Source organism: Cnephaeus nilssonii (assembly GCF_951640355.1).
Source record: "Cnephaeus nilssonii genome assembly, chromosome: 10".
Lineage (NCBI taxonomy): Eukaryota > Metazoa > Chordata > Mammalia > Chiroptera > Vespertilionidae > Cnephaeus > Cnephaeus nilssonii.
In genome coordinates this window covers 54,870,917-54,895,770 of record NC_137081.1, presented here as the reverse complement: position 1 = coordinate 54,895,770, position 24,854 = coordinate 54,870,917, and the positions used below count along the sequence as shown (strand labels likewise).

General features: G+C 39.4%; 1 protein-coding gene across 11 annotated transcripts in view; it reads right to left on the bottom strand.

Moving 5' to 3' along the window:
- Positions 1-518: 518 nt before the first annotated feature.
- RBMS1 (RNA binding motif single stranded interacting protein 1) overlaps positions 519-24,854 on the bottom strand; it is a 220,007-nt gene continuing 195,671 nt past the window's right edge. For 4 of the 11 annotated variants that reach the window (XM_079782923.1, XM_079782919.1, XM_079782924.1 and 1 more), the window contains exons 7-15: positions 14,910-15,025; positions 14,012-14,061; positions 13,792-13,885; positions 11,270-11,317; positions 10,273-10,323; positions 6,799-6,909; positions 5,577-5,657; positions 4,154-4,238; positions 519-3,170 (exon numbers count right to left, since the gene is read on the bottom strand). In XM_079782923.1, the coding sequence (XP_079639049.1) occupies positions 4,161-4,238; positions 5,577-5,657; positions 6,799-6,909; positions 10,273-10,323; positions 11,270-11,317; positions 13,792-13,885; positions 14,012-14,061; positions 14,910-15,025 (629 nt within the window). In that variant the 3' untranslated portion in view covers positions 519-3,170; positions 4,154-4,160. The other 7 variants (XM_079782927.1, XM_079782925.1, XM_079782928.1 and 4 more) reach the window with 4 other exon arrangements.

Below are 24,854 nucleotides of genomic sequence, written 5' to 3'. Positions count from 1 at the left end.
GTGCTTCCCATAAAACAAGGGTTATGGGAACGAGTTCTCCCTCCCCCATGAATGCTGCACCATAGCCTCCTACTGGGAACAGCCAAGGTCACTCAGGAGGCCCACAGCCATCAAGGCATGGAGAAGATCATCTTAAAAACATCCTGAAATCCTTACCTGGGGGCTTGCTTGATGGGCCTCAGTTTTTATTCTGTCCTCCTTGCTGGGCAATGGCAAGCAGTGCCACAGTCAGAGGGCAGCAGGGAGGAGGAGGAGGGACAACAGACCAAAGGTGCACTTTTGCTGAGATGAAATGTGGGGAGCTACTGGTTGATGTCTCTGGCCCCTGTACACAGATTTAAATAACCCCAAAGGGCGTGGAAAGGTTTATATAACTCTTTGGAAGAAAATGTATTTCAAGTACACACTGAATCTAAAATAATTTTCAACTCACTTTCAAACCAGCCTACTGAGCTCAAGGAAGGGCATCTAAAACTCTGACACACTTTTAATCTACTTAAAAAAATGGACAGGAAAAATAAAATTTCAGATGTTTTTTATTCAAAGGTTCTCAAAAGAAATAAAACAGAAAAAGCTAACAATCTGATCAAATGTACAGTTCAAAAATGTCTTTTGGCGTTTAACAACAAGTCCTAGGAAAGAAAACTACAGAGTTATCTTGAACCGGACAAATAAGTTACCACTGGCAAGTTTGTGGCACTAGTAAAACAAAATAAAAAATTAACTCTCTTGATCATATAGATATCTCTATGAAAATCTTTTTTTTTTCAATCTGTACAAAAGGTCTTTCTTCATAAATTAATTTTTTTTATAATTTAATGGCTGTCTACTATGTGATGTTTAACTGACTTTTTTTTTTTATGTACAGAGGTTATGTTTCCCAAATCTTACCCAGACGAGTATGGCACTTAGTTCAGACATTTCTAGCAGCAGATTTGCCCTCCCCTCTAACTGAACTATCAAATTTCTGTCTTAACTAATGCAAAAATATCAAGTAGTGAGAGACCCGGGTTTATAAATGTACTAGGTACACGGAGGGCACTGCGTTCAGTCTGGACTTTCACAAAGCAGTAATATTCCAGGGAGCATAGAACCAATAATACCACAACTTTAAAAAAGGAAACAAAAACAAAAACAAAAACACATTTTTCTTATGACTACGTAATTTTCAATAGAATCTACACTTCTCAGAGCAGCAAGGACTTTTGAAACTATGAAATGTCACTGACATCTAGAATCAAATACAAGCATAAAATTTAAGAACTAAAAAATACTCGAAAGAAATAACTGCTTAGCCCTAGCTCCTGAGCTAGGAGGATTTGGTCTGTGGAAACAGGGAGGGCCAGCAACCTGTCCCAGCACAAAAGAAAATAGACTCTGAGGTAGATAACTGATCACACACAGTTGACCAGACAAGTACACAGTTTTGGAAGACAACTTAATTTACCGTTGCTTTTCAAACGTATGCAATTATCTTAATAAAAGAGCTTTAATAACAGTGAATCATCTTGTATGTACTAAAGTAGAAATAACTGTGTATTTATGAATCAGGAATTTCATAGTTTCAAAATTGTTTTTTCTTTACACTTAACACTTGTAGTGATGATGTAAAGTGTGGCACTGCTTGGATCCAAATCTTCCTTCATGCTTTTTTGTTTGTGTGTGTCCATACATCAATTAAAATTATAAAACCTAAATGCAAAGGTACAAAAAAGGCACATTCTCCTAACCGCAAACTGGTCCGGCAAAAATAAAGAGCACAGAAGATGTGATGCTGAGACAAGTTGGAGCTACTGGTTACTGGCTCTTCGGTCTTTGGTGAAGTTACCTTTAAAAGTGCCAAGTAATTTTTATTTCTCAAATTTACGTAATAGAGAGAGGAGAGAGTGAGAGCTAGTAGCCAATCGTTTTGCTTCTATCCATATCTCAGCTTATGTTTGAAGATAAATCCTTACTTTTAGCTTTTGCCATTTAGTCGCAATACCAACATTTTTCTGTTTGCCAGATCTCAGGCCTAATTCGCATTCTAAAGCACTATCATTAGTATAAAGGAAGGACAAAACATTCGGGGACTCCCCTCCCCCACCCCCCACCCCCAGTCCCAACACTACCTACACTAAATCTAGAACATCAAGTTAGGTTGTTTTTTTGTTTTTTTTTCCTGAAAAAAGGCAAAAAAGACTTTACATTGCATCATACAGCAGATATCCTAAATCAGTCAAACTATCAGAGGAAACTTGTTGGCATACAGCCATACAAACAATTTACCCTATTAAAAGTTCCCCAGTCAGAAAACGTGTTTCACACAAATCGTTTTTCCCTTCTTACATTTCACTACCTTACACATTATGTGAAAAATCATTAAAAACACCTACTACATATTTAAAAAAGCCAAAATTTCAGCAACTTTTATTGACTACCTTTTAAAAGCCCTATGCTGCTGTTTTACAAGGCATAATAGACCAGCTCATTTGGTCAAAGCATTCTACATCATTAGTTTGAACTAACTTTTACTGAAACAGCTACAGCATCAAAAGAGTTAAGGCAAATTGGAATTCATAGAAAAGGATAAGACACTTCACACTACATTGAAAGAAAAACGGAAAGCGAAGAAAAGAGACACGGACGGCAACACTGAATTACAGCAACACTCGCACTGCAAGCACAGAACACCGTGGGTGAAGTCGGACTAGTGAAACGTCAGAAAGCCCATTTCATACAGCGGGGAAAAAACACAAATTAAACACAAAATGAACAAAACCACAAAAATCCGGTCATGCACTTGGATAAGTCTTCATGGTCTTTGTGCATACCCAGAAAATTGAAGTTTTCTTTTTTTTCCATTTTTTCTTTTCTTTTTTTTTTTCATTTTTTTGCATTGTAACATTTGATAAAAATCTTTTTGTTTTTTTGTGGGTTTTTTTTGTATTTTTTTTTTTTTTTTTACTAAAATAAACCTGTTCAGGGGAACAGCTACTAGATGAATTTAAGGGTTTTATGCACCTTATAGAACTTATAGCAAAAATAGTTTTAGTTGATTTCATTATAAATAACGTTTTCAAGAACCTGTGCAAAACTGTCAATAATTTCCTAAAGCACAATTGATCAGAAAAATCCATGATTGTTCAGCCTTCACACCCTTCTTCATGTAAGAACACCCTTCTGTACATCTGAAAGAGAAAAATAAAAGACAAAGGCTTTTGTACATTTGATAGAACATACCACAGAGCTTTGTAATCTCTTTTTGGTTTTAAAGATAAAGGTGCTTAGAAAAGGCTGTGCTAATCCCTGGCAGTAGGCCAATAAATGCAAACTCTGGAACTGAGGGTCACTTTCTACGCTTCGAGTCCAACTTTGAAATCTGGGACCTGCAACATACTTTCACCAGAACAACGAGAAACCCAAGTTCCGTCCACTTATTTTAGTGCAATCTGCATGGTCAAGTAAAAAGGTGTGAGATTTGTGGTCCAAGTGAGAGCTGGTAATGCAACCTCTCAATCTAAGGATACTGACATTAACCCTTTGCACTCGCTTGCTTTTTTCTTGATTCCTTTATTCTACTTGGGATTTAATTTTTTAAATACCCCAGATTTTACAAAGCGCGGCAGTAGAATAAAAAACTGGAGTTTCTTTTCATACAAACTTATTTATTTGGATTTTTTTATATTTCAAATTATTGATACATTCAAAGAGTATAAAAAGAGTTGCTACCGATGCTAACCGTGACATCCGAGTGCAAAAGGTTAAACTCCTAAGTCAAGATATTGCTAATCTTGCAATGCTAGATTATGCAAACTCTTGTGCTATATATCCTTGAGCTTGTGAACATTAAAGTAAGATCAATGTAAAATAAATGTGCTGTAGGACAAATTTGATGCCTGTTGTTTTCTAATGTTACACATTTTTGGGGAGAGTTAAGAAGGGAGAGAGTAAATATATATTCGACTTCAACATAAGCGCCTTTTGGAAAGAATACTTAATTGCATATCCACAAAAATCACTGCTTTGAACATTCTGATAACACTGGATTCCTTAGCCATGATCACAGCAGTGTGAGGAAATCTCAGGTACCCTAAGTACCATTTTGATAAAATAACCATTAGCTTTTTTTCTTGACCTGAGCCCTACAGTGATGGAGACCTCTCCCTCATACCTCACAGTTACTTATTGGGTTGAAAGGTATATGGAGAATGGTCATTAGACGTCTCTACAGCCACCTGCTGCTGACCACTCGCCTCCTACAACAAAGCAGAACAGATGAGACATGTGAGCAATGAGATACAAATGCCGCTACCCAGGTCTGACTGAGTCCAGCATCTTCAAAACAAGCACTCTTTAAAGTGATTTTTTTAAAAAGTGATTTTCTTAGGGTTATGTAGAACTTTCAAGGTGAATTATTTCCCGAAGAAGTTCAAATATCTGGTACACCCAAAGAGCCTCCCACCCCCACATTTATGAGTTGTCTTTTCAAACCAAGCTACAACTTATCAACCAAATCTCTTATCCCTTGGGGCCAGATGTGACTTTGAAATTCAGTGTTTTCAGATTTTAGGATCTGAAATATGGTATGCATATGCAGTACCTCACTGAATATAGACAGTGGGGGTCCAGGGCTGTACCTCACATTAACAGGTCTGCACTGGAAGATATAAATATGCACAGTAAGTGGAGAAACGATTTGTGTCTTGCATAAGTTTGGGTTGGGTATTGCTGCAGGTCAAGTTATTTGCTAAAGTAATTACAAAGAGAATTTTTTTTGTTTTAATGTTTTTTGTGTATTTCAGAATTGCAGATAAAAGATTTTGGGTTTTTGTAACTATGATTGTCAATAATTGCACAAATTTAAATCGACCAGATGCAAACAAAACAACAATCATCCCCCTCACTCTCTCCTTCTCCCCTTATTCAGCCACAATCCTAGGGCTGCTTCTGGAATTGGAACCTATGGGATCTGCTTGGAAGGTAGAATTGATTGAGTTGATGAATTTCCTTGGAATTTTAAGGGCACTTTGCTGGAAAACGCTATTTTGTCCAAGCTTAATTCAAATCTTACTTTAAATGTCAGACTTATTTCATGTCAATATTGTATTAGTATCTTCCATAACAAGAACTAGGAGTTACTTAGCTATACAAACTGCCTCCATGAAAACAGGTATGGTTTGTTCCTCATCCTGTAAAAGTTTTGAAACATCATTTCCAAGTATCTTAATTATAACTGATTGTTTTTGCAATTATTATGATTGATAGAATGTTTGGTACTAGGATTACTGACTCAGCTTTACCTTAACTTGCCTGCAAGTACCATTTTACAGGAGACAAGACAGAGCCTTGAAAGGGAAATGAAAGGTGTTACAAGCTTGGAAAATGTTTCTGGGAGTCTTGGGGGTGTGGCCTGGATGTCACCACACTAATTTGCATGCAGAGAATGATGATTCATAGTGAAAAATAACTCTAGGTATATACTCCCTCTAAACTGAGCTCTTTATGCAAATGTTTGACTTGATCGATTTTTCTTTGAATTTCATCTAATTTACCCATTTCTGAAACTATTCATTGCCAGAAGGGTCAGCACCAACCTCAACAGGAACTGCCGTCGTCTGCACGTGTGTGTACTGTGGCAAATAGGCTCCTTGCATAGCTGATGTTGCAGGCATGTACTGAAAAGAAGAGTATGGTCAGGATGGGCCAGGACAAGCCATGCAAAATTCTGAACACTTGGGGAATTTTGAGGTGGGATGACAAGTATTTGGAAGTCTCAAAGAAGAAATTTAAATGGGCTCAAAATTTAATTAGTATACTAACATCAATATATCATATGAAAGGCAAAGCGAATGCTTTCTACTTTTTGAATTTATCAAAGTAAAAAATCCCACCTTTCTTGGAATTTCCTAACAAAGAAGCACGTGGGTGAAGATCATTAAGGTTTCTTATCCTCAATGAACTTCATTAATGTGCTATTTTAAAAGCTCTCTTCTCAAAGGGCCTCATTATTTCCCAGAAGCCTCCTGAGCTTGTATCCAGAACTGTCTCCCTAAGCGGAGACCCAGGGGGTAAATGACTTACTAGATCTCTAACAGGCCACTGCAGAATAAGAAGTGGACCCTTGCTGACAGGCATCCTTTTCCAAAGGCAGGAGAGCTTTCTAGTCAACCTCATTGGAGGTGAGTGGCCCGTTTAAGCCTCCACAAGAAGCTGCTGCTAGTTTTGAGTGTAAGTGGGGAAAACACCCTAATACCCTTTGTTCTTTTAAGCCACCATAGATATGGTCTGACTTAAAAGCCTTTGGTTGTTTTATCCAAACACTACCCATATTAACCCTGGAAGTTAATGGGTGTGGTATCAGCTCAACTTCAGTGCCCAATTAAGTCGCCTAGACTCTGGGGAAATAATTCAGTAGAGAGATCATGATTCAAAGTCCCCAAATTCCATAAAAAACATAAGTGAGGAGAAATCCCTTGTCTTTGCCACCATGTATCACCTTCATCTTTTGATTCAGGAGACCAGGTCTGCCAGAATGAATGAACAGGACTGATTACTGGGGCTGGGTGTAGTCATGTACGGGTGCTACATTCTGGTAAAGAAGAGATGCTCAGGGGACCAACTTTTAGTTCATCAATTAATCAAGAAATATCTGAGTATTTACTATGAGGAAGGCAATGAATGTGTGTGGAGAGGAGGTGTCAGGAGGTCAGACATATCGTTGATATCACAGAGCATGTGACTGAGAGGGAAGACACAGGCTGCATTAATTTATACTCTTCTCTTTGACGAGACAGATGATATTAATTTGCCACCTACTGTTCCGGTGTTGCCTAGTGACAGATGACTCATCTGCTGGGCCAGAGGGTTGATCATAGATGCGGGCTGTAGTGACATGGTGTGCTCCATTGAGGGAGTTAACACGGCACCCTGGGAAGTTGGAGACAAGAGCCATGTAAGATACATGTTAAGACAAGAGGGAGAGAGTTAAAATTCTGTAATCACTTTTTGCAAAGGAAATGCCTGTTTGTTGAGGAATATGAAAAAAAAATAACCTCCCCTCAAATTTGCAAATGGCATAAATTACCTCCTTAAACTCTTCTAAAGCGTATTTTCCTGAGACTTTTTAAGGAGCACTCACTTCATGGAAATCCCTGTATTAACCACCTCTCCCTTTACCTTCACTTAACTATGAAGCAAAGCTAGTCCAGCAGGAGGAGCTGTAACAGAAAGTTCAAACTATTTTTGGCTGGCTGGGTTACAAAAGGCTTACTTTTTTAAAATACATGGCAGTGGATGATTTATATGGCCACAAAATAATATGCTATATTGAATATTATAAATACCGTGTTTTATTTAAAAAATGTTCTATATAGAGAGTCATTTGATTCAAGATCAAGATCAAGATCACATTCTTCATTCACTCAGTATTTCCCAGCACTTTCAACTACAATTTGGGGCCAGGACAGGGAAACTGATTCAGATATAATGAATAAACCAATTTCAGATTATTTGACTTCCTATTTTAAAATTCTGGTCATTAAAAGTAAAATATAATTTTAAAAAAACAGAGAGGAGAGGTGGGAAAAATCACCAGTCACCCACTCTCTCTCTCTTACATCACTGTGAGCACTGTCAGGCTCCCACTGCTGCCCAGATTCTAAACTTGGCATGTTTTTACAGAGTTGCAATGAAGGTACATAAACAATTTCATATCCCGGGTTTTTGCTTTTCACTTAACATTTCATTATAAATATCTATCTAAACTACTGCATAACTGTCATTATCACAATTTTCAAAGATTACATAATGGTACACTGATTACATAAATCAAAATTTAATTAATTCTATTTTTGGATTTTTACATTTTCTCTAATTTATCCTATATAATATTCTTATGGATTATATAATTCCTCCCACTTTTGCAATCATCCAATGGCCTGAGAATACAATTATTCTAACACTACAAACTTAATGTTAAGGTTTTGGCATCACTGTACGGGACATATCCCCTAAACACAGTTATTTATTGATATTAGATGCACAACTGTGGGCCGAGATCGATGTGCAGGCACTTTAATTCTGGCTGCAGGCAGTCCAGATCTGGTGGGACAGGAAATGAGTCCTCAGACAGGAACCTTCTGTACACTACAGTCTCCTTAAAGATGTTCGACCGAACTGTGTGCAGCTTTGGCTCTAAAAGTTGCCAAGAAAATATAGATGTGTCAGAAATAGTTTGTTGTTAATACATTTCATAAAAAAAATTATGAACCAGGAGGGTCACGGTTTGATTCCTGTTCAGGGCACATGCCCCGGGTTGCAGGCTTGACCCTCAGAGTGGGGTGTGCAGGAGGCAGCTGATCAATGATACTCTCTTATCATTGATGTTTCTATCTCTCTCTTTCTCTCCCTTCCTCTCTGCAATCAATAAAAATATATTTAAATTTTTTTTTCTTTTTAAAGGGTTAATTGCATCATCAGAGTGTGTGTAACATAGAAATGACTCAGAAGTCCAGAATATGCTGAAGGACTTTCCTGCTCATTTTTCCCATTCATCTGTAGGAACTACTATACCACGAAGCCCCCAAATGAAAAGTGAGTTCATTTCCAGCATTTTACAATAGGACAGCACTAAGGACCAGGGACATGGACTGCCATGAGCGTTTGTGTATGTGGGGGTGTAAATGTGCACACATGAGTTGGCATGTATATATATATGTGGATGTATGTGTGCATATAGAAACATATGTGTGTATGTAGACACACAGCACGGAGCTTTTCTCCTGTATTATTACCTAACCAAGTTTTATTTGCTTCTTCAAAGTCATCTCAGCAACTTTCTATTCAGAACTTATCCCTGGTCTGCTGTTTCATACACATGATCTTACATTACATAGTGTCTTCTCTAGGTGTTAGGAGAGAAATTCCTGTCTCATCTTAAGGCCAAGAAGACTGTGCTCTTCCCAACCAACTGATCTGTTTTTATCTTATGAGTACTGAGAGCTGTACTGCTTATCAAGTCCCATTTTGTGCCTGGCCGGTGTGGCTCAAGGGTTGAGCATTGACCCATGAACCAGGAGATCACAGCTCGAATCCCAGTCAGGGCACTGTCTGGGTTGCGGGCTTGATCCCCAGTAGGGGGCCTGCAGGAGGCAGCCAATCAATGATTCTCTCTCATCAGTGTTTCTATCCCTCTCTCCCTCTCCCTGCTTCTCTCTGAAATCAATAAAAACATATTAAAAAAAATTCCTATTTTTGCATTAGTTATTAGAAAGCTTAGGGCCAAAGGTGTGGTTTTCTCATGGCAAGCAGGGAGGTCCGAATTGGGCATTCTTAGCCTTTTTTGTGTGCGATTTTGTTCTCCACCTTTATTTTTTCAATGTTAAAAAAGACATTTCTTTCTTAAAAAAATTTTTATTACATTTTTTATTTTATTCATTTTTAGAGAGAGAGGAAAGGAGAAAGAGAGAGATAAATATCTTTGTGAGAGCAGAACATCATTCCGGCTGGCTCTTGCACGTGACCCAGCCAGGGACTGAACCGGGAATTGAACCTATCACTTTTCAGTGCATGGGATGATGCCCAATCAACTGAGCCATACTTGCTATGGCTATTTTTTTTTCAACTTGTTAAGCCCATGTTTTAATTCAACAATCTAGATTTTATGTATTTTTAAAAAACACATTAAAATACACTAATAAGGTGAAGGATAATTTAACTCAACTAAAAGAAATATATTGTATACATAAGTGCAACAAATGATCATGTCACTAAAGAAATCACATTTATTTACCAAAGGAGGTGTTACTACTTTAGTATTTATAGTTTCTGTGGAGAGGCTAAGAAACTCCAATAAAAATCTCTACATCAATTTTGAACACTCTATATTTGCATTAAATAGAATGTAAAAAATGAGGGTTTCATCACAAGTGCTGCTAAAAATTAGCAATTAAAAAAAACACCCTTATAACTTAAAAAATTTAAGAAGTAAAAAAAGTAAAGAAAAACAAAATAAAAAAAAATTTAAAAAGTAAAAAACTCAACTTAATGATCTCCTACAGAACTGGTAGGAGGAAGAAGATGGTGCCCTGTCTCCAATATGATATATTTTAAGTTCTGACAGACTGCAAATTTAACTTGTTAACTACCAACCTGTTTTAAGACAAAGGTGAGTGCGAGTTTTACAATGAGCTTATGCTTTCACATATTACATGCTTAAAATCCCCCAGAGAATGGTTTTAACATATACACGGTTTACTTTCAAAGCACAAAGCCATTTTGATGGAAACTTACCGGGTGCTGTAGGATATATGGTTGAGGTTGCATCCAAGAAGGACTTTGCACCTGGAAAAGGGAGGATTTTGAAAGAAACATTGATTTCCATTGGAATGCTACCTATTTCTCTAGAACTCTTTTAATCATGTTAAAATCTACAGAAGGAAATTAAGGAAACAATACTATCAATGATTAAAAAGATTATTAAGGCAGTTAGAGTTCTTGGCAAACTGGTCACTCTGAATAGGATGAAATGATTATTTAAAACAAAATTCCATTTGCCCACTTAACAAGTATTTACTGAGGTGTGTGAGTATCAGGCACCAAAAAAGAAAAAAGGTGATAAGACATGGGCCCCACCCTCAAGAAATTTGCTGTCTAAAGGAAGGGAGGTAAACAAGTAAAGAACTCCAATCAATAGTGAAAAGTGCTATCATCAAAGTATGAACTAGATGCTTCAGGAATACAGATGAATGAGAATTAATTCCAGCACATCTTATTAGAAACTAACTCATAAAGTATGTGCTTATTTAAAAAGAATAATCAAATTTAATCCCTCTTGGATCCCCGGATATTCATTAGGTTTTAGAAATCTTTTTTGGTGATCAACAATTTCTAGCTAGTGTGGAAAATAAAAATCTGAAATTCAGATTTAGAAAATGAAACTTCAGCAACTAGATCTTGACATTGACAGTCACTAGGGCATCCACACAGTAGACCCTCTTGGATTGAGAAATAAGATGTGAGAGTCAGGTTTTGTGGCAGAAAAGAAAGCAGTCTGCCGTTCAAGAGGAAAAAACAAAAACAAAAACAAAAAAACAAAAACAAAAGTAAAAACAGTCCATTTCTTGATGCCCAGAACTTTCCTGAGACTATGTAATTTTTAGAATACGTTTCAGTCTATAATTCTTAACAACAGAACCCTCCTGTGTCTTATCCCCTGCTGTTAACTTCAGAGGTTCTATAGAGAGGATACGAGGGGAGAGTCATGGGGGAAGAATGTATTAGGAATTACCTTGATAGCAGAGCCCCGATACTTGTTTTCTCTGGTTTCCTTTGCCACCTAAGGCAGATCAAAGTTAAGTGCTTCTGCCTTGTTAACATTTCAGTTATCTGGACTGCAGCCTTTCCCCATCGGGGTATTGGTGGATTCTTGTGGATGCCAATTTCTCAAATCCAATTGTATAAGCATATGGTGGTTTAGTGGAGAAAGGCCCACTCCAACACGAGTACAAGGCCTTCACTGAATAAATCACGGGGAGGCGAGCAGCTCCATAGAGACCCCAATTTGGGACAGATGCTCCCATTTTTTATATGCTTCAGTGGTCTTGATAATCTAATATAGCATTATGGGGTTAGGGAGCTATGACATCTAAACCAATTTTCTTTTTTAAGCAGCAAATCAGCTGCTGTCAATGACTAGTCCTCATTTTTCCCTAACTATAAAATGGGAATAATAATCTATGTTCTATGATTTTCCTTTTCTTTTTACCCTTGATTCTTTACCCTTGTTTAGGTCATGGAGCCCACTGAAAAACTGATGAAAGATACAGACCTCTTCTCCCCTCCCGCCCCCCCCAACTAACTGCACACACACAAGCAACATTTTGCAAACAATTTAAAGGAATCACAGAAAGACCATTTAAAGCTCATCTGCTGACCCTACCAAGCCCCTGAACTGATGGGGTTAACAATCAGTCTTTGAGGTTATGGCACTGAGTGTAAGGCAAATGAAAAGAATTCCACACGTATCTTAGGAAAACACAGAATGCCTTAAGGAAAAAAAATCAGGTCTTTGAAATGAAATGTTGTTTCTAGTTAGGCATATCAAGTTTATTACAAACACTAGTCTCCTGATTTTTTAATTCTATGAAACAGTTCTGTGGGCAAAATGTTCAATGCTTTTGTAGAAAAGAGGTGGTGGGGAGATGCATTAAGAATTATATCTACAGCAGTACACATTCAAATTATTATGCACAATCTTTCATTCGCCTGAGAATAAGCTTACTTGTGCCTATTTTTATTAATATCCATAAATGGCAGAGGGCTCCAAGTTCAGATAGTTAAGAGAAGACTACCTTTCAATATCGAAATTGTTAATTAGGGAATTGTTAATAATTAGGGAAAATGCACTAGAGCAGATCTGAGTTTTACATAGGCAAAGAAAACATAGAAATCTTAAATTCAAAATAATTAGAGAGGCATTAAATGAGTGAATATTTTGTCCAGCAGATTGAAACACCAGCATAGGTAACATAACAACCCGGAGAGATAAAAGAAAAAATAAGAGACAATTCAGGGAAAGGAGGAGGAAAGAACCTGAAAGCTGAGGGAGGCTGTGAATGCGATTTTAAAATTTCAGTTTTAGTTCATTTGATCACTACTCTTTGTTATTCAAAGCGATTTTTATGTTTTTAAGCAAAACCACCTTTATGATATTGCTTATGCTGACCAATCTATTATTTTTAAAAAAGTATAATGAATATATTCTCATCAGCCAGCTAAACCTGCACATTAATAATGATGATAATCATCGCTAACATTTGATTGCTAATGATATGCCAGGATAATGTGCTAAGCTCTATACATAGTCTCATCTAGTTCTTATGATAAGCCTATGAGATAGAATCTATTATTATCCCCATTTTAAAGATGAGGAAACTGAGGCTTACAGAAGCAAAATAAACAGTTACTAGATACTACAACCCCCTAACCCCAGAAATCAGGACTACAACATTCCATTGTTTTAAAAACAAGAATACACAAGAGTTTAGTTTAGTCATACAGGATCTCAACAGTCAACAAAAGAGAACTATATCCCTACATGTCTGTAATAGAACTCCATTATAATGTTCCTGTCTGGGCCAATGCAGCAATCCTATTAGAGGCATTCTGCTAAAGAGAAATTGTATGTACACACTGGGTTCACGAAGAACAGAAGCTAACCCTGCAATAAAACCAAATCAGTATTATAACAAGGTGCTTAATGAGATCTTGGTTCTAAGTTGGGAATTTATTTAATATAAAGCCTTCTCACAAAAATAACTTAAACAGGGAGTGACCTCCTTTTTTTTTTTTTTGCCTACAATTTCACTGTATTGCTCATTTAATGTTACCTAATAGAGACACATCTTTATTAGCATGTTTACTTGCTATTTTGTTAGCTCCTGCTGATGAAGAAACAAAGGCAAGTGTGCAGACCTATTCGATATTTCGCCTGAAGGCAATTCTCTTCAAGCTTTAATTTCTGGGACATGGGGTATCCAACAGCAGGGCTCACAGTGGAGGAAGTACTGGGGTTCATCCCAATTCTGAAATGCTAAGATTTCAAGGACTGACGACTGGAAACCATTTTCCCATTTTTCATCCTCTTATACATAAAAAGTAAATCACTCTGTCAAGTAAAAAGCAGCTTATTCTAAATCGGTATCCAAGCTACATAACATTTGACTTAAATTGCATTATAAATGTTCAAAATTTTAAGACACAAAAATGTAGCAAGTTTCTGTACTCTTGATGAATCCTAATGGTACAAACCTGGTAGGCAGATACAGGAGATGCAAGATAGGGTGCAAGAGAAGTTTGAGTGATCATTCGGTTTGTAGCAATACTGTATGGTGAAGGGTAAAATCTAGAACAAACACAAAAGCCTTTATTAAGTAATCCTTTAAACAGAGTATTTCACGGAACAAACGTCTGATATTTTCCACCTTTACATTTTCCCTCAAGCCATTATGTATTTATCTTAATGACATACCCGTTCTGTATAGCAGCTGTGGTTGGGTCGTAAGTAAGTGTCATTCCAGCCTATGGGAATGAAAAGAAAGAGAAACATCTGCAAAGGCACAATTAAAAAATTCCATTTCTTAGAGTCAGGACAACATGAAACAGTGATGGTTTAATAGCATTTGATAAAAGTAAGGAGTTTCTGTTAGCAAACACAGTTATAAACTCAACATGAGAATTAAAGCTCTAGATCTGCACTGTCCCACATAGTAACCAATAGTCACTCGCAGTTATTTAAAGTTAAATAAAAAATTGAGTCCCTCCGGCATCCAAGCTACATTTCAAGTGTTCAAATAGCTACACATGGCTAGTGGTTATCATTGGTCATATTCCAGAATATTTATTTCTACTGGATGGCATTTCCCTAGAAATTCTTGAACCAGTATGCTACTTTAAAAAAACAAACAATTCATTGAAAATAAACATGGAGAAATGGAAGCCCAACATCTTAATTAAGGAATTGAGCTTTCTTTTTTGTTAAATAAAGAACATTACTCAAAAGAATTAAGAAAAAAAAAAAGAAAAAAAAAGAAAAAAAAGAAAATCCCTCAATGACAAATATACTATTTATTTTAATAATGTTATTTAGAATGACTTCTGAATAGTTATAAATGTAAACCTCTCTCAGAATCCATGGCATTTGAAGTGCTCCTTTACTTGATGTGTAGTAAACATAGCTGTTTCCACCATCTATCTGTTCATCTGGCAAATTGTCCCTCTCTTAGCACCATTTCCACTGGGAAAGTTTTAATTCGACATTATGCGGATTATTCCAGGAGTGTGGCGGCCAAGTTCAGATGATGCTTGTGTAACTAGTCACAGGCTCTCACAATCATACACCCACACTAAAGTTTCAGGAAAGAACTTACAAGTCTCACCTCTCCTTCTCTATGCCATGGTCTTCCATTGGGGATGTATTTGTTGGGGTTCTGTCTCTTCTTCTGTCCTCCATCCGCAAACTTACACAACAAAGGTTCTGTTGGAGCTGAATACACAGGGAGAAACAATATGAAACCAAACTTATGTGTGTGTGTGTGTGTGTGTATACGACAGACAATGTGACTGAATTGCTTCTTTAACAGCAGCAGTGTGAGTGCTGTAAGGGAACTAATATAACACTTTAAGGAAAAAGTTTGCTCAGACCCTTGTAAGATTATCCACTGGTGACAAATATATTATTATTTTCAAACCAGAGTGTAATGAGAACACCTGAACAGCAATTCTGAGGACACGTAAGAATCATTTGATTCACTTCTGCCACTTCTTTAAGTGTAGATACACTTTTTAAAAGTTTGGGCCCTCTCCAATTCCACCTCTATAAACCTCCAAATGTAAACATGGTTATGTCCATCCACTCCTCCCCACCTTAAAAAGGCTCCCATAATTCCTCAGAGAGGCCTTCACTTCCCCAGAAGAAACATGTTCCCCCTCTGACCCCTCACATGTATTTTTATTCATCCTGTTTATAACTACTGGCGAGTGTGTTGATTTGTTTGGTGTCTATTTCCCTTCAAGAGTGTAAGCTCCCCAGGGGGAGTGACATCTGTTCTGTTCATCGCTGTGTCCCCAGAGCCTCAGGGTCTGGCACATTATGGGTGCTTATTACCTTGGTTCCGTCAATGCATTTGTTTGGTTTTGGGATACAGCATTGAAGACAGCTGTTGGGGAGAAAGCTGGAAACCCGTGAACACCCTATTTCAAGGTTTTTCTGTGCCTTTAATCGCCCCACTCAGTGTGCTTTACTCTATGTCCATATCATAAGATGACCCAAAGAACTCAAGAACACAGGAAAGCAAAGGATGCAGGGATACATACACATGAACTAAAAAGACAGAGGAGAGAGAGAGAAAGAGAGAGAGAAGAGAAAAGAAAAAAAGGGCGGCGGCAGAGCTGGCCACCGTGACTCTTCTCTGCCTTTCTAGAATGGAAACAGCAGTGTATTCCTGAAAATGGTGCATGTTTCTGTGCGTTTCTCCTTAAGGCAATAAAGGCAATCACACCTTCCTGTCTGGCTCTCACATTCCATCCTTTGTCTACTACAGAACTGTGATTACTACTTTCAAGTTCTGTCTCAAAGTTAAATAACCATGAAGAGAAAAATATTACTTGTGGAAAATTTACTCCTTTCTCCTTTGCCTCTTATTATCCTAATTCATCTCTCATTTTATATCACTATTACCCACCCACTAATGACAGGGTGGAAGCAATAGTGTCTTTCAACACTTCTCTGCCAAAATACAAAACACAACACAGAATCCAACTGTAATTCCTTCTCGGGGGCTGTCTAGGCTGTAGTTTGGCACGATCTCCTCCTCTCCCCCGTGAGGCCCACTCCACAGGATGTGCGGGAATGTGAGCTCACTGCTGAATGACAACTGTGCTGTGGGTACTAGGAGGTGAGAGCAAAACCATGAGGCATCTGGTGAGACTCCAGGGAGCCTTGGCCCTACCTTTCACAAAGGGGTCCTTGGTTTTCCTTCTGACTCCTACCACACCCCAACTCCCCCAGGCTCACCTGAACAAGGAACTTCCATGTAAGCAACCTGGGTGTGATGGAAGATGGACTGGGGCCAAATCCTAGACAGTAGATGAGCTACTCTCTTTAGTCTTTTCAAAAAAAAAAAAAAAAAAAAGAAAAGGAAATATTGGCTTTTAAAGTAAATGGTTGCAATGAAGCAAGAGAGCTTTCCAATCACTGATGGTGCTTTTAGTTCTACAACTGGGCCATATTGGGGCAGATGCAAACTACTAGGGCCAAGAGAACACAGACATTCGAAGCGAAGGAGGGGATAAAAAGCAAACCCTGCTGAGATGAGAGTGTCCGTGGCCTCAGATGTCTCACCTTGACTTCTAAGGACAAATCAGGAACTTAAACAAAAGAAGCAAAATCTCACTCTCCACAGATCTGGAAAGGTCCTTATGGCCCTAAATGTTGTCTCCAATGACATCTGAGGTTTTAGGATTCTGCTCTCCCATAACCTTGGAGGGCAGGAAGAGATAATAAATTCTGTGGTTGTGGGCACTTTGTGCAACCTCATGTTAAGAGGATGCTTTTATCTAGAGGCAGTATAAAGACTAGCTCCTGGACTGAAATTTAAATTAAAAAAAAAAAAAGTTTGCTTGGCATGGAGAATACAAATGAACTATTTTCTTCCATTAGCGTCATTTCTTCCAGAGAAAGAAGGGGACCAGTTGGACTCATCGGCAACTTCACTACAGGCTGAATGAAAACAGTTGGTCAATCCCTGGTGAGTGCTGAAACGCCACATCTGTTCAAAGGCCAAGTGTCCCTGTCTGTGGTCAGGTGCTTCCAACACATTTCAATTCATCTAGAGTACCCTCTGTCAAAAAACCAAAATAATCTCAGGTAACAATAAAGTCTGCTAAAAACATAAGAGGAGTCCCCAGCAATATCAAATCAAATTTTAATGGCTTCTTTCCTCTATTAAAAGTCCCTTTGGTCTGTTTAGTAGGTGAAATTTTTTTTTTAGTGCCCACTAAGTTTAAGGTATAGTGTTAAGAACTAGGGATACAGTGCTGGGTAAAATAGGCTTGTAGTCTAATGGGGATGAGAGTGTACCCAACCTTATGGAAACCCATTTACCATTTATGACACAGAGTGCTGTTTTCAGAGATGTTATTTTTAATAAAAATGCCACCCAGAAGTGATATACTTGATACAGGAACAGCTCCAGTTCTTCTTTTTTTAAAACTATGTTTTTATTGATTTTAGAGAAAGAGGAAGGGAGGGATAGGACAGAAACATCGATCAGCTGCTTCCTGCACGCCCCCTACTGGGGATTGAGTCCTCAACCTGGGCATGTGTCCTGACCAGGAATTGAACCAGTTGACCCCAGCACGGGACAACCCTCAACCAACTGAGCTATATCTGACGGGTGCTCCAGTTCTTTTACAGCTGGTGCTCCCTGCGCTTGGATGACATTATGAGAAGCAGCTTAACCCTGTAAATCCTTGATGTCTTATTCATTACAAAGAGTGTACCAGGTGCTCCAGGAAAGCAACCATGTGAAAATTTCTTTAAGACACTAATGCTGTCATTAAACTGAGCAAGGGTTAGATGACTTCAGTTAAGAGTTTTGAAATGAAAAACAAACACACACCCAGATCTATCATGATCCACTTGTTCTTTAGTGTATGTAAGCTTGTTACAAAATGAAAGATTCTTATTTGACTGGCATATCCTGTGGCTAATTCCAAACCAGGGAATAGTCTTTAATTTGCTTGTTTTTTGGAGCCTAATACACAGGTTCCAGGTATAAGATTGGGAGACACTATGCCATGTCAGTTTGTTCTACAGACCGGTCCTTCAGGTGGCCTCTGATTGCTCTTTATAGAAGGGAAATATCGAGGAGGGCTGGCATGCAGAAAAGGAAGTGCCATGAATACCAGTGTAGACTGTGACTAATAGGTAAGTTTGGGTAAATTATGTTAAAAAAAGTTAGTATGAACTGTCAACCCGTAACTTCTTTATGGTCTCCTTTCTAGATTAGCAACTCTTTACCTTGATGCATAAAAAATAATTGTAGAAAGTTCTAACATGATTTATGATTTTAGATGTATTTCTGCGTTAAGGTGATATAAAAAAGATAAAAAGTTGCCCCTAATCAATTTATTTTATCAGATTGTATACCTCAGATTTTACCCCAATCAACAGTCTGTGAAATATAAACTGCCCTAGACCAGTGGTCGGCAAACTCATTAGTCAACAGAGCCAAATATCAACAGTATAACGATTGAAATTTCTTTTGAGAGCCAAATTTTTTAAACTTAAACTTCTTCTAACGCCACTTCTTCAAAATAGACTTGCCCAGGCCGTGGTATTTTGTGGAAGAGCCACACTCAAGGGGCCAAAGAGCCGCATGTGGCTCGCGAGCCGCAGTTTGCCGACCACTGCCCTAGACAGAAGCGTTTCCTTCAGTGTGGAACACTAACCCTCTTCCTTTCTGATAAAGTGAACTACTTTCAAAATCTTCCTTTAAAAATTTCAACCTAAGTAACCTATTTTTTTGTGTGTGTGTGTGTGTGTGAGATCTTTCAGGTCAGATTCTCTTCTTAGTATCCAAGACAGAAAAGTTACTTGCTTGTTCATCAGAACCAACAGGAACACGTACCTCCAAAAGTTTAACTACTGTCGCATAACCTTCAGCAGGCAATGCCACACAGGCAAACACTGACCTGACCTTTTCTGGCCCTTCTCAAGAGCCACCTGGGGGAACTGCATTCCTGGATTCTCCAACGTGCCCTCGACAGGGCTTTGCAAGCGGGATGATCTACACATGTCTGACTGTGGGGCACTCCCATACCTCCCCTAAAGGACGATGAGCCATCTGGGTGATCCCCAGGATGACTCACTGCACATCTCCACCAAGCGGCTTCCTTATCTCCCTTTTGAAGCTCAAACTCTGCAATGATTTATGCTCCAATATCTCCCCTTGATACTCACACTAAAAACCGCTTCTAAAATGCCTGCTCTGACTAAGCAGCAAGCTTCTGATTTGCCCTCCTGGAAGTCCTCACATCTCTAAGTGCTCGGAGGACTCAAAACTGTGGTTTGTAATAGAGCGGACCTTTTTCTCACTGAGTTCTAACAGCTGGAGAAATGGCTACGTCCAAACAACCATTTTCCTAGGTATGTAGCATTTTATCCCAATCAGCATTCTATAAAACACAAACAGCCCTCCACAGAAGCTTTTCCATCAGTTGTAGAAAATTAGCCATCTCAGCAACTGCAATTAGCTTTCTTCCTGATGCTGGTGCCTACTTTCAAAATTCCTCAACTAACAACATGCAAGCAACTATCTGGGACTTTTCTTTTAAAAACTCAACCTAAGGATCTAATAAAAATGACTATTAATTTTTTTTCCGGTGTGTGCACACCAACGACATCCCTTCCAGTTTTAGCCCCTGGTTTCTAACCAAATCCTGCTGCCCCGCTCAATCACGACTCAGAGCTACAGATTCTCTCTACAGATGCCCATCCTTCCACACCTCTTGGTAGGTTTCCACCTCTCCTTTCCTGCTTTTATATCGTGCTTCCATCTCCCACTCAGCTTTACCTGGCAGTGAAATAATAATTCAACAATATTAAAGTCAGGTTAAGTAAAAAACAAAAATGTAATCCTTTCCCATCCCTCTAACATAAATATTTTACTATTCTATGTTTACTACTTTTCTAAGTCTGTATTTATTTTTTCATATTTGCAATGTTTAGGTCCTTTTCTTCCACCATTTCCATTGTGGACCTTTTGCTACCTTTTTAGAGAATAATTAACAAATGGTTACATAATGTGCTATTAGAAAAGAGATTGCATATAGTTTCTCTGTTATTATAATACTGTGTGAACATCTCTCTGTGTGTATAATTTATCTCCCCAATCTCATTGCCAACAGCTATACTGGTGGTCAGATTGTATGGTGGTTGGAACACTAGCTCTGGATTAGTCTCCCTGGGGTTTGCATTGACTAGCTGGTGACTCGGTGCAAGTTATTTAATATTTCTGGTTTCATAATCTGTGAAATGGGGATAGTAACTTATTTCAAAAGATGGTTACCATTAACATACAAAGTGCTTTGGCCCTCAATGCATATCAGCTATTATTATTACTGCTACGATAACAGGAGGAGCTCAGATTTTAACAATGGTTCCCCCTCTTGCCTTTGAATTACTAAGGTAACTAACTTCTCAGGAGAGGGGCTGGGTTCAGAGGTTACACGCTGGTGTGCTTCCCACTGAGATTTCATTCTGCGGGATTTAACAAGCTGGCGAGCTGCTGCCTTGGCTCCACGTAGAATGGAAGGAGTGCGCGAGCTGTAGCTAAGGATGAAGTTACCCACAAATGTTCTTTAGAAAACAGTTTCATAGTAACATCTATATCCTCCACCCAAGATCCTTATGCTTTCGTAACATTTTTCTCCATTTCTTATTCTTCCTCCCTGGGACAACCTGATAGCAAAAAGGTGTAAAACTGATTCGGGGAACCTGTTGCAGGCTGGGTGTGATTAACGGCGACAATGAAGCCAGCCCCATCATAAGCCTGGCATAACAATCAATCAAACATCTTCAGCTAAAACACTGGCACCTTCCAGCTGTGGTCCCTTGTCACTTTTTAAAAATTGGACTTTCCTTCCTTGGAATTTTAGATCTGCAGGAGGGCGCTCAGCCCAGGGCCAGCCAGCACGCTGGCTCTTGTGGCAGTGACTGCTCAGAAGAGAGCAGCTTGGAGAGCACAGCACACCAGTGCGTGCATTTACACTGCTCTGCTGTGCACACGGGGTGAGGGACGTGTGAGCAGATCCCAGTCTCAAAGGTGTGATCACAATGTCCTCAAAGGACTAGGAGTTCGCACATGTCTTTGTCCTACAACTGCCAAAACTCTGTGTGTTTTTTTCCGTGTAAAACAATGCTTAAGACAAACATTCAGAGAACAAAATGGGCAATAAAACCCCTTGAAGGATGTCCAGTCTTTTTACTAGAGTCGTAATTTTTCTTTTTTCTTCCAAACATTACTTTTTCTGCCTCCTGGCTTAGGACAATGCCCTGACACTATCACCTAGACATACAGTTATGAAATGTGGTCAGAGCTGTTTTTAAGCCCTGCTGGGCACACACCCAATCAGAAAAGTCAGGGTAACATAGAAAGCAGACGTAAAACAGTCTTTGGATGGCGTGGGCCAGCAGTCACACACGCACTTCACTGAAGTTCCTCCATGACGCAGACAAAGCTTGAGCGACGTGGCGGAATGATCTAGCTCAATACTGAGGATCTAGCCAGCACTCCCATACCCAGTGACTGCACACACTTTATTTTTAACTCTCTGCCCTTAGCACACAGGAACCTATTCAGACTCCATTAATGTCATGGAAAGGTCCAGAAAGAGAGATGGTGGTCACACTACCTCCTGCAGCACTGAACTCATATGTGGCCTTTGTTCTTAGGAATGTGTGTCCCCCACAGAGGCAAAAATAGTAGGCACAGGGCAGGCAGCTCAAGGAGAGCTCAGGCAACAGGCCATGTGCATCAGCTTCTCAGAGACTGTACTTTCTGCTAGGAAGGTGCTGGAAGAGGAGTCTTTAGACCTGTCTCTGAATCATGGCCACGAGTGACAGTGTTTTTGACTTGGGACTGTCTCTTAATTTGGACATCAGTTCTATCCAAGTAAAACTTCCACCCATTGTTTCTTCTTGTTAATCCTCCCGAGGATATTTTTTCCACCCGAGGATATTTTTTCCATTAATTTTTAAAGAGAGTGGAAAGGAGGCAGGAGGGGGAGAAACATCGACGTGAGAGAAACACATCCACTGGTTGCCTCCCACGCGTGCCCTGACAGGGGCCGAGGATCGAATCTGCAACCAAGTTACCTGCCGTTGACAGGAATTGAACCAATGACCCTTTGGTTCGAGGGCTGACACTCGTAACCACTGACAAGACGGGCCAGGACCCCTTGTTTCTGATGCTCACTTTGTGGGAAACCGCCACCATGCTAATGGCCCATAACGATAGAATACCGTATTTATCAAGTAAGTATTACGTAGTTATTTCAAACCTCTACGGAATTTACGTAGATTTTTCACAAAGAAGTTGTTGGTTCTTTCACCCCGGCTGGGGACATTCTCGGCATATCTGACTTCCTGGAAACCAGCTGCACTCAATACCACAGTAAATCCAAATAAAGGATGAGGCTTCAACATTTTCAGGGGATAAATGAGAGACTGGGTGGGAAGGATAGAAGAAAAGACCTCAAGAGCAATTGTTTTTTGTAATGTAGATTTAAAGAAGAACGTGCTATAAAAAAATGATAAAGCCTCTTTGAAAATATGGTAACATCAGACACAAAAGCTCCAGATTTTTAAAAACCAATTTCAGAATACAGATCACATTAAATTGGTGACGTGGATTTTTACAGAACTGTAAGCATGTACAGCGTTATGTAGCATGCCCCGGGCCAGGGTGGGGTATGTCTGGCACGGGGGAACCCAGCCCCCCACTCTGGGATGAACAGTGTGTTGGCAGAAGGATGGGAAGCATAGGCGATGTGACAACTCATGTGTATAGTCAACCTCCTCCTGCTTAGCCATCTACAGACTTTCTTAAGAATGTCAGTCAAGATGAGTTCACTGTACAGTTTGCTAATTTTCCTAAAGTCTCTTTTGGGGACTGTGCCGAACATGGGTTTCTTCTCTGTACTTGGCTCCAATGTCACAGGCATCCTGCCAGTCGTGCAAGAACCTAGGTACTCTGACAGAAGCCATCCGGGTAATTCTGCTTCTGCTGGCTAAACAACTCGCATCATTAAATAAACCACCCTCTGACCATATTTATGAAATGTTATGTCTGCCTAGCAATGAGCCTACATTATTTAAAGATTAAAGTGAAGGCTCACTCAATGTACCGTTGCCTGCCAATATGCTTGTTTTCAGCTGGTTCTACTGAAAATAATGTGCCCTCCATGGAGCAACCCATGTTTTGGAGTAGCCACTCAGGTAATCGCAGGGAGAGAGCAGCACCTGAATGAACAGACTGGGTGTCGAAGAGAATTTTCATTTTCTATATACACAAAAAAGAGGGGGAGCGATACAGACAAGTTGAAAAGCATTTCAAATTCTGTTGTGGGTTCTCAAATCCACTGGGGACTTGTTTTTGGGAAAAGTTGAGTTCATTGGGACAGTGTGCTTTCCAAGTTCTACAGTGTGCGTTTCAAACCGCTGCCGAAATGTAGTTCAGCCTTGTTTATATGCAGAAGGGTATCCCAAAAGGCCCTCAAAAGAGCCATGACTATTGTGATGAGCTCCACAGGAAGGATGCTTAGCCCCACTTGGTAACCTATACTGTTACAGGGTGATGCACGGGCTTCCTGGGCCTGGCACAGAAGCAAAACTAACACACAGCCCCTGCAGCCAAGGAACCTGCAGTCTAGCTGGGAACCAAGACCAACACACAGAAAAGATCATTCAACATTAGAAAATGCCACAAAATTACGTTCTGATTCAGAACAAAGAGAATGGATTTGACCGCACAGCGGCCCCCCACCCGCCTCAAAGAGATGATCTCGATGGAAAAGGAATTGTCTGTTTCTTGTGCCTCGTTTGACACTTGGCACACCTTGGAAGGAACTATTTTCTACTAGTTGCAAGGTACAGAGACTCCTACAATCATTCACATGTGGTCTGGAAATCCAGGTCTTTTTTTCCTTGAATGGGTGTGACCAATAATCTTCAAAACCACTTCAAAGAAAACAGTTAAATGATACAACCATGGAGTCCTTCAGAGAAAAAAGGAAACTGTCCAACCTCCACCCAGGACACTCCGAAATCTGTTCCACTGGGGGAACTGGTAGATCTTATCTCAGACTGATAACAACATCAAAAACAAATGTGGGCTGGGACGTTTCTTTTCTTGAACTTTCCTTGTCGCACGCAAGAATAAGTGGTCACAGTTGGGTGGGTAAGCAGCCCTTCAAAGAACGAATACCGCGAGGCTCTGACTGTGCTAAAGGATGACATGGAAGTGAGGAAAACACCAGGGGGCAGTGCCCACAGGGGTTAATGAGGAGGCCCCATAGGGCAGGGTTTGCAGAAGGTGCCCGAGTATGAAATTTCTCCCTTGTCTCTACTTGGATGAAAGGTAAACATTCCTATTTATTTTATTTTCTTTCAATTCAGGTGTTGTTGATGGAAGGAGAAAACCAACTTAAAAAAAAAAAACAAGGGGAAGCTCGCTCACAAGGCTGAGTTCATTGGAATAGTTTATTTCCAGGTCTTTTAAAATATATTTTATTTATTTCAGAGGGGAATG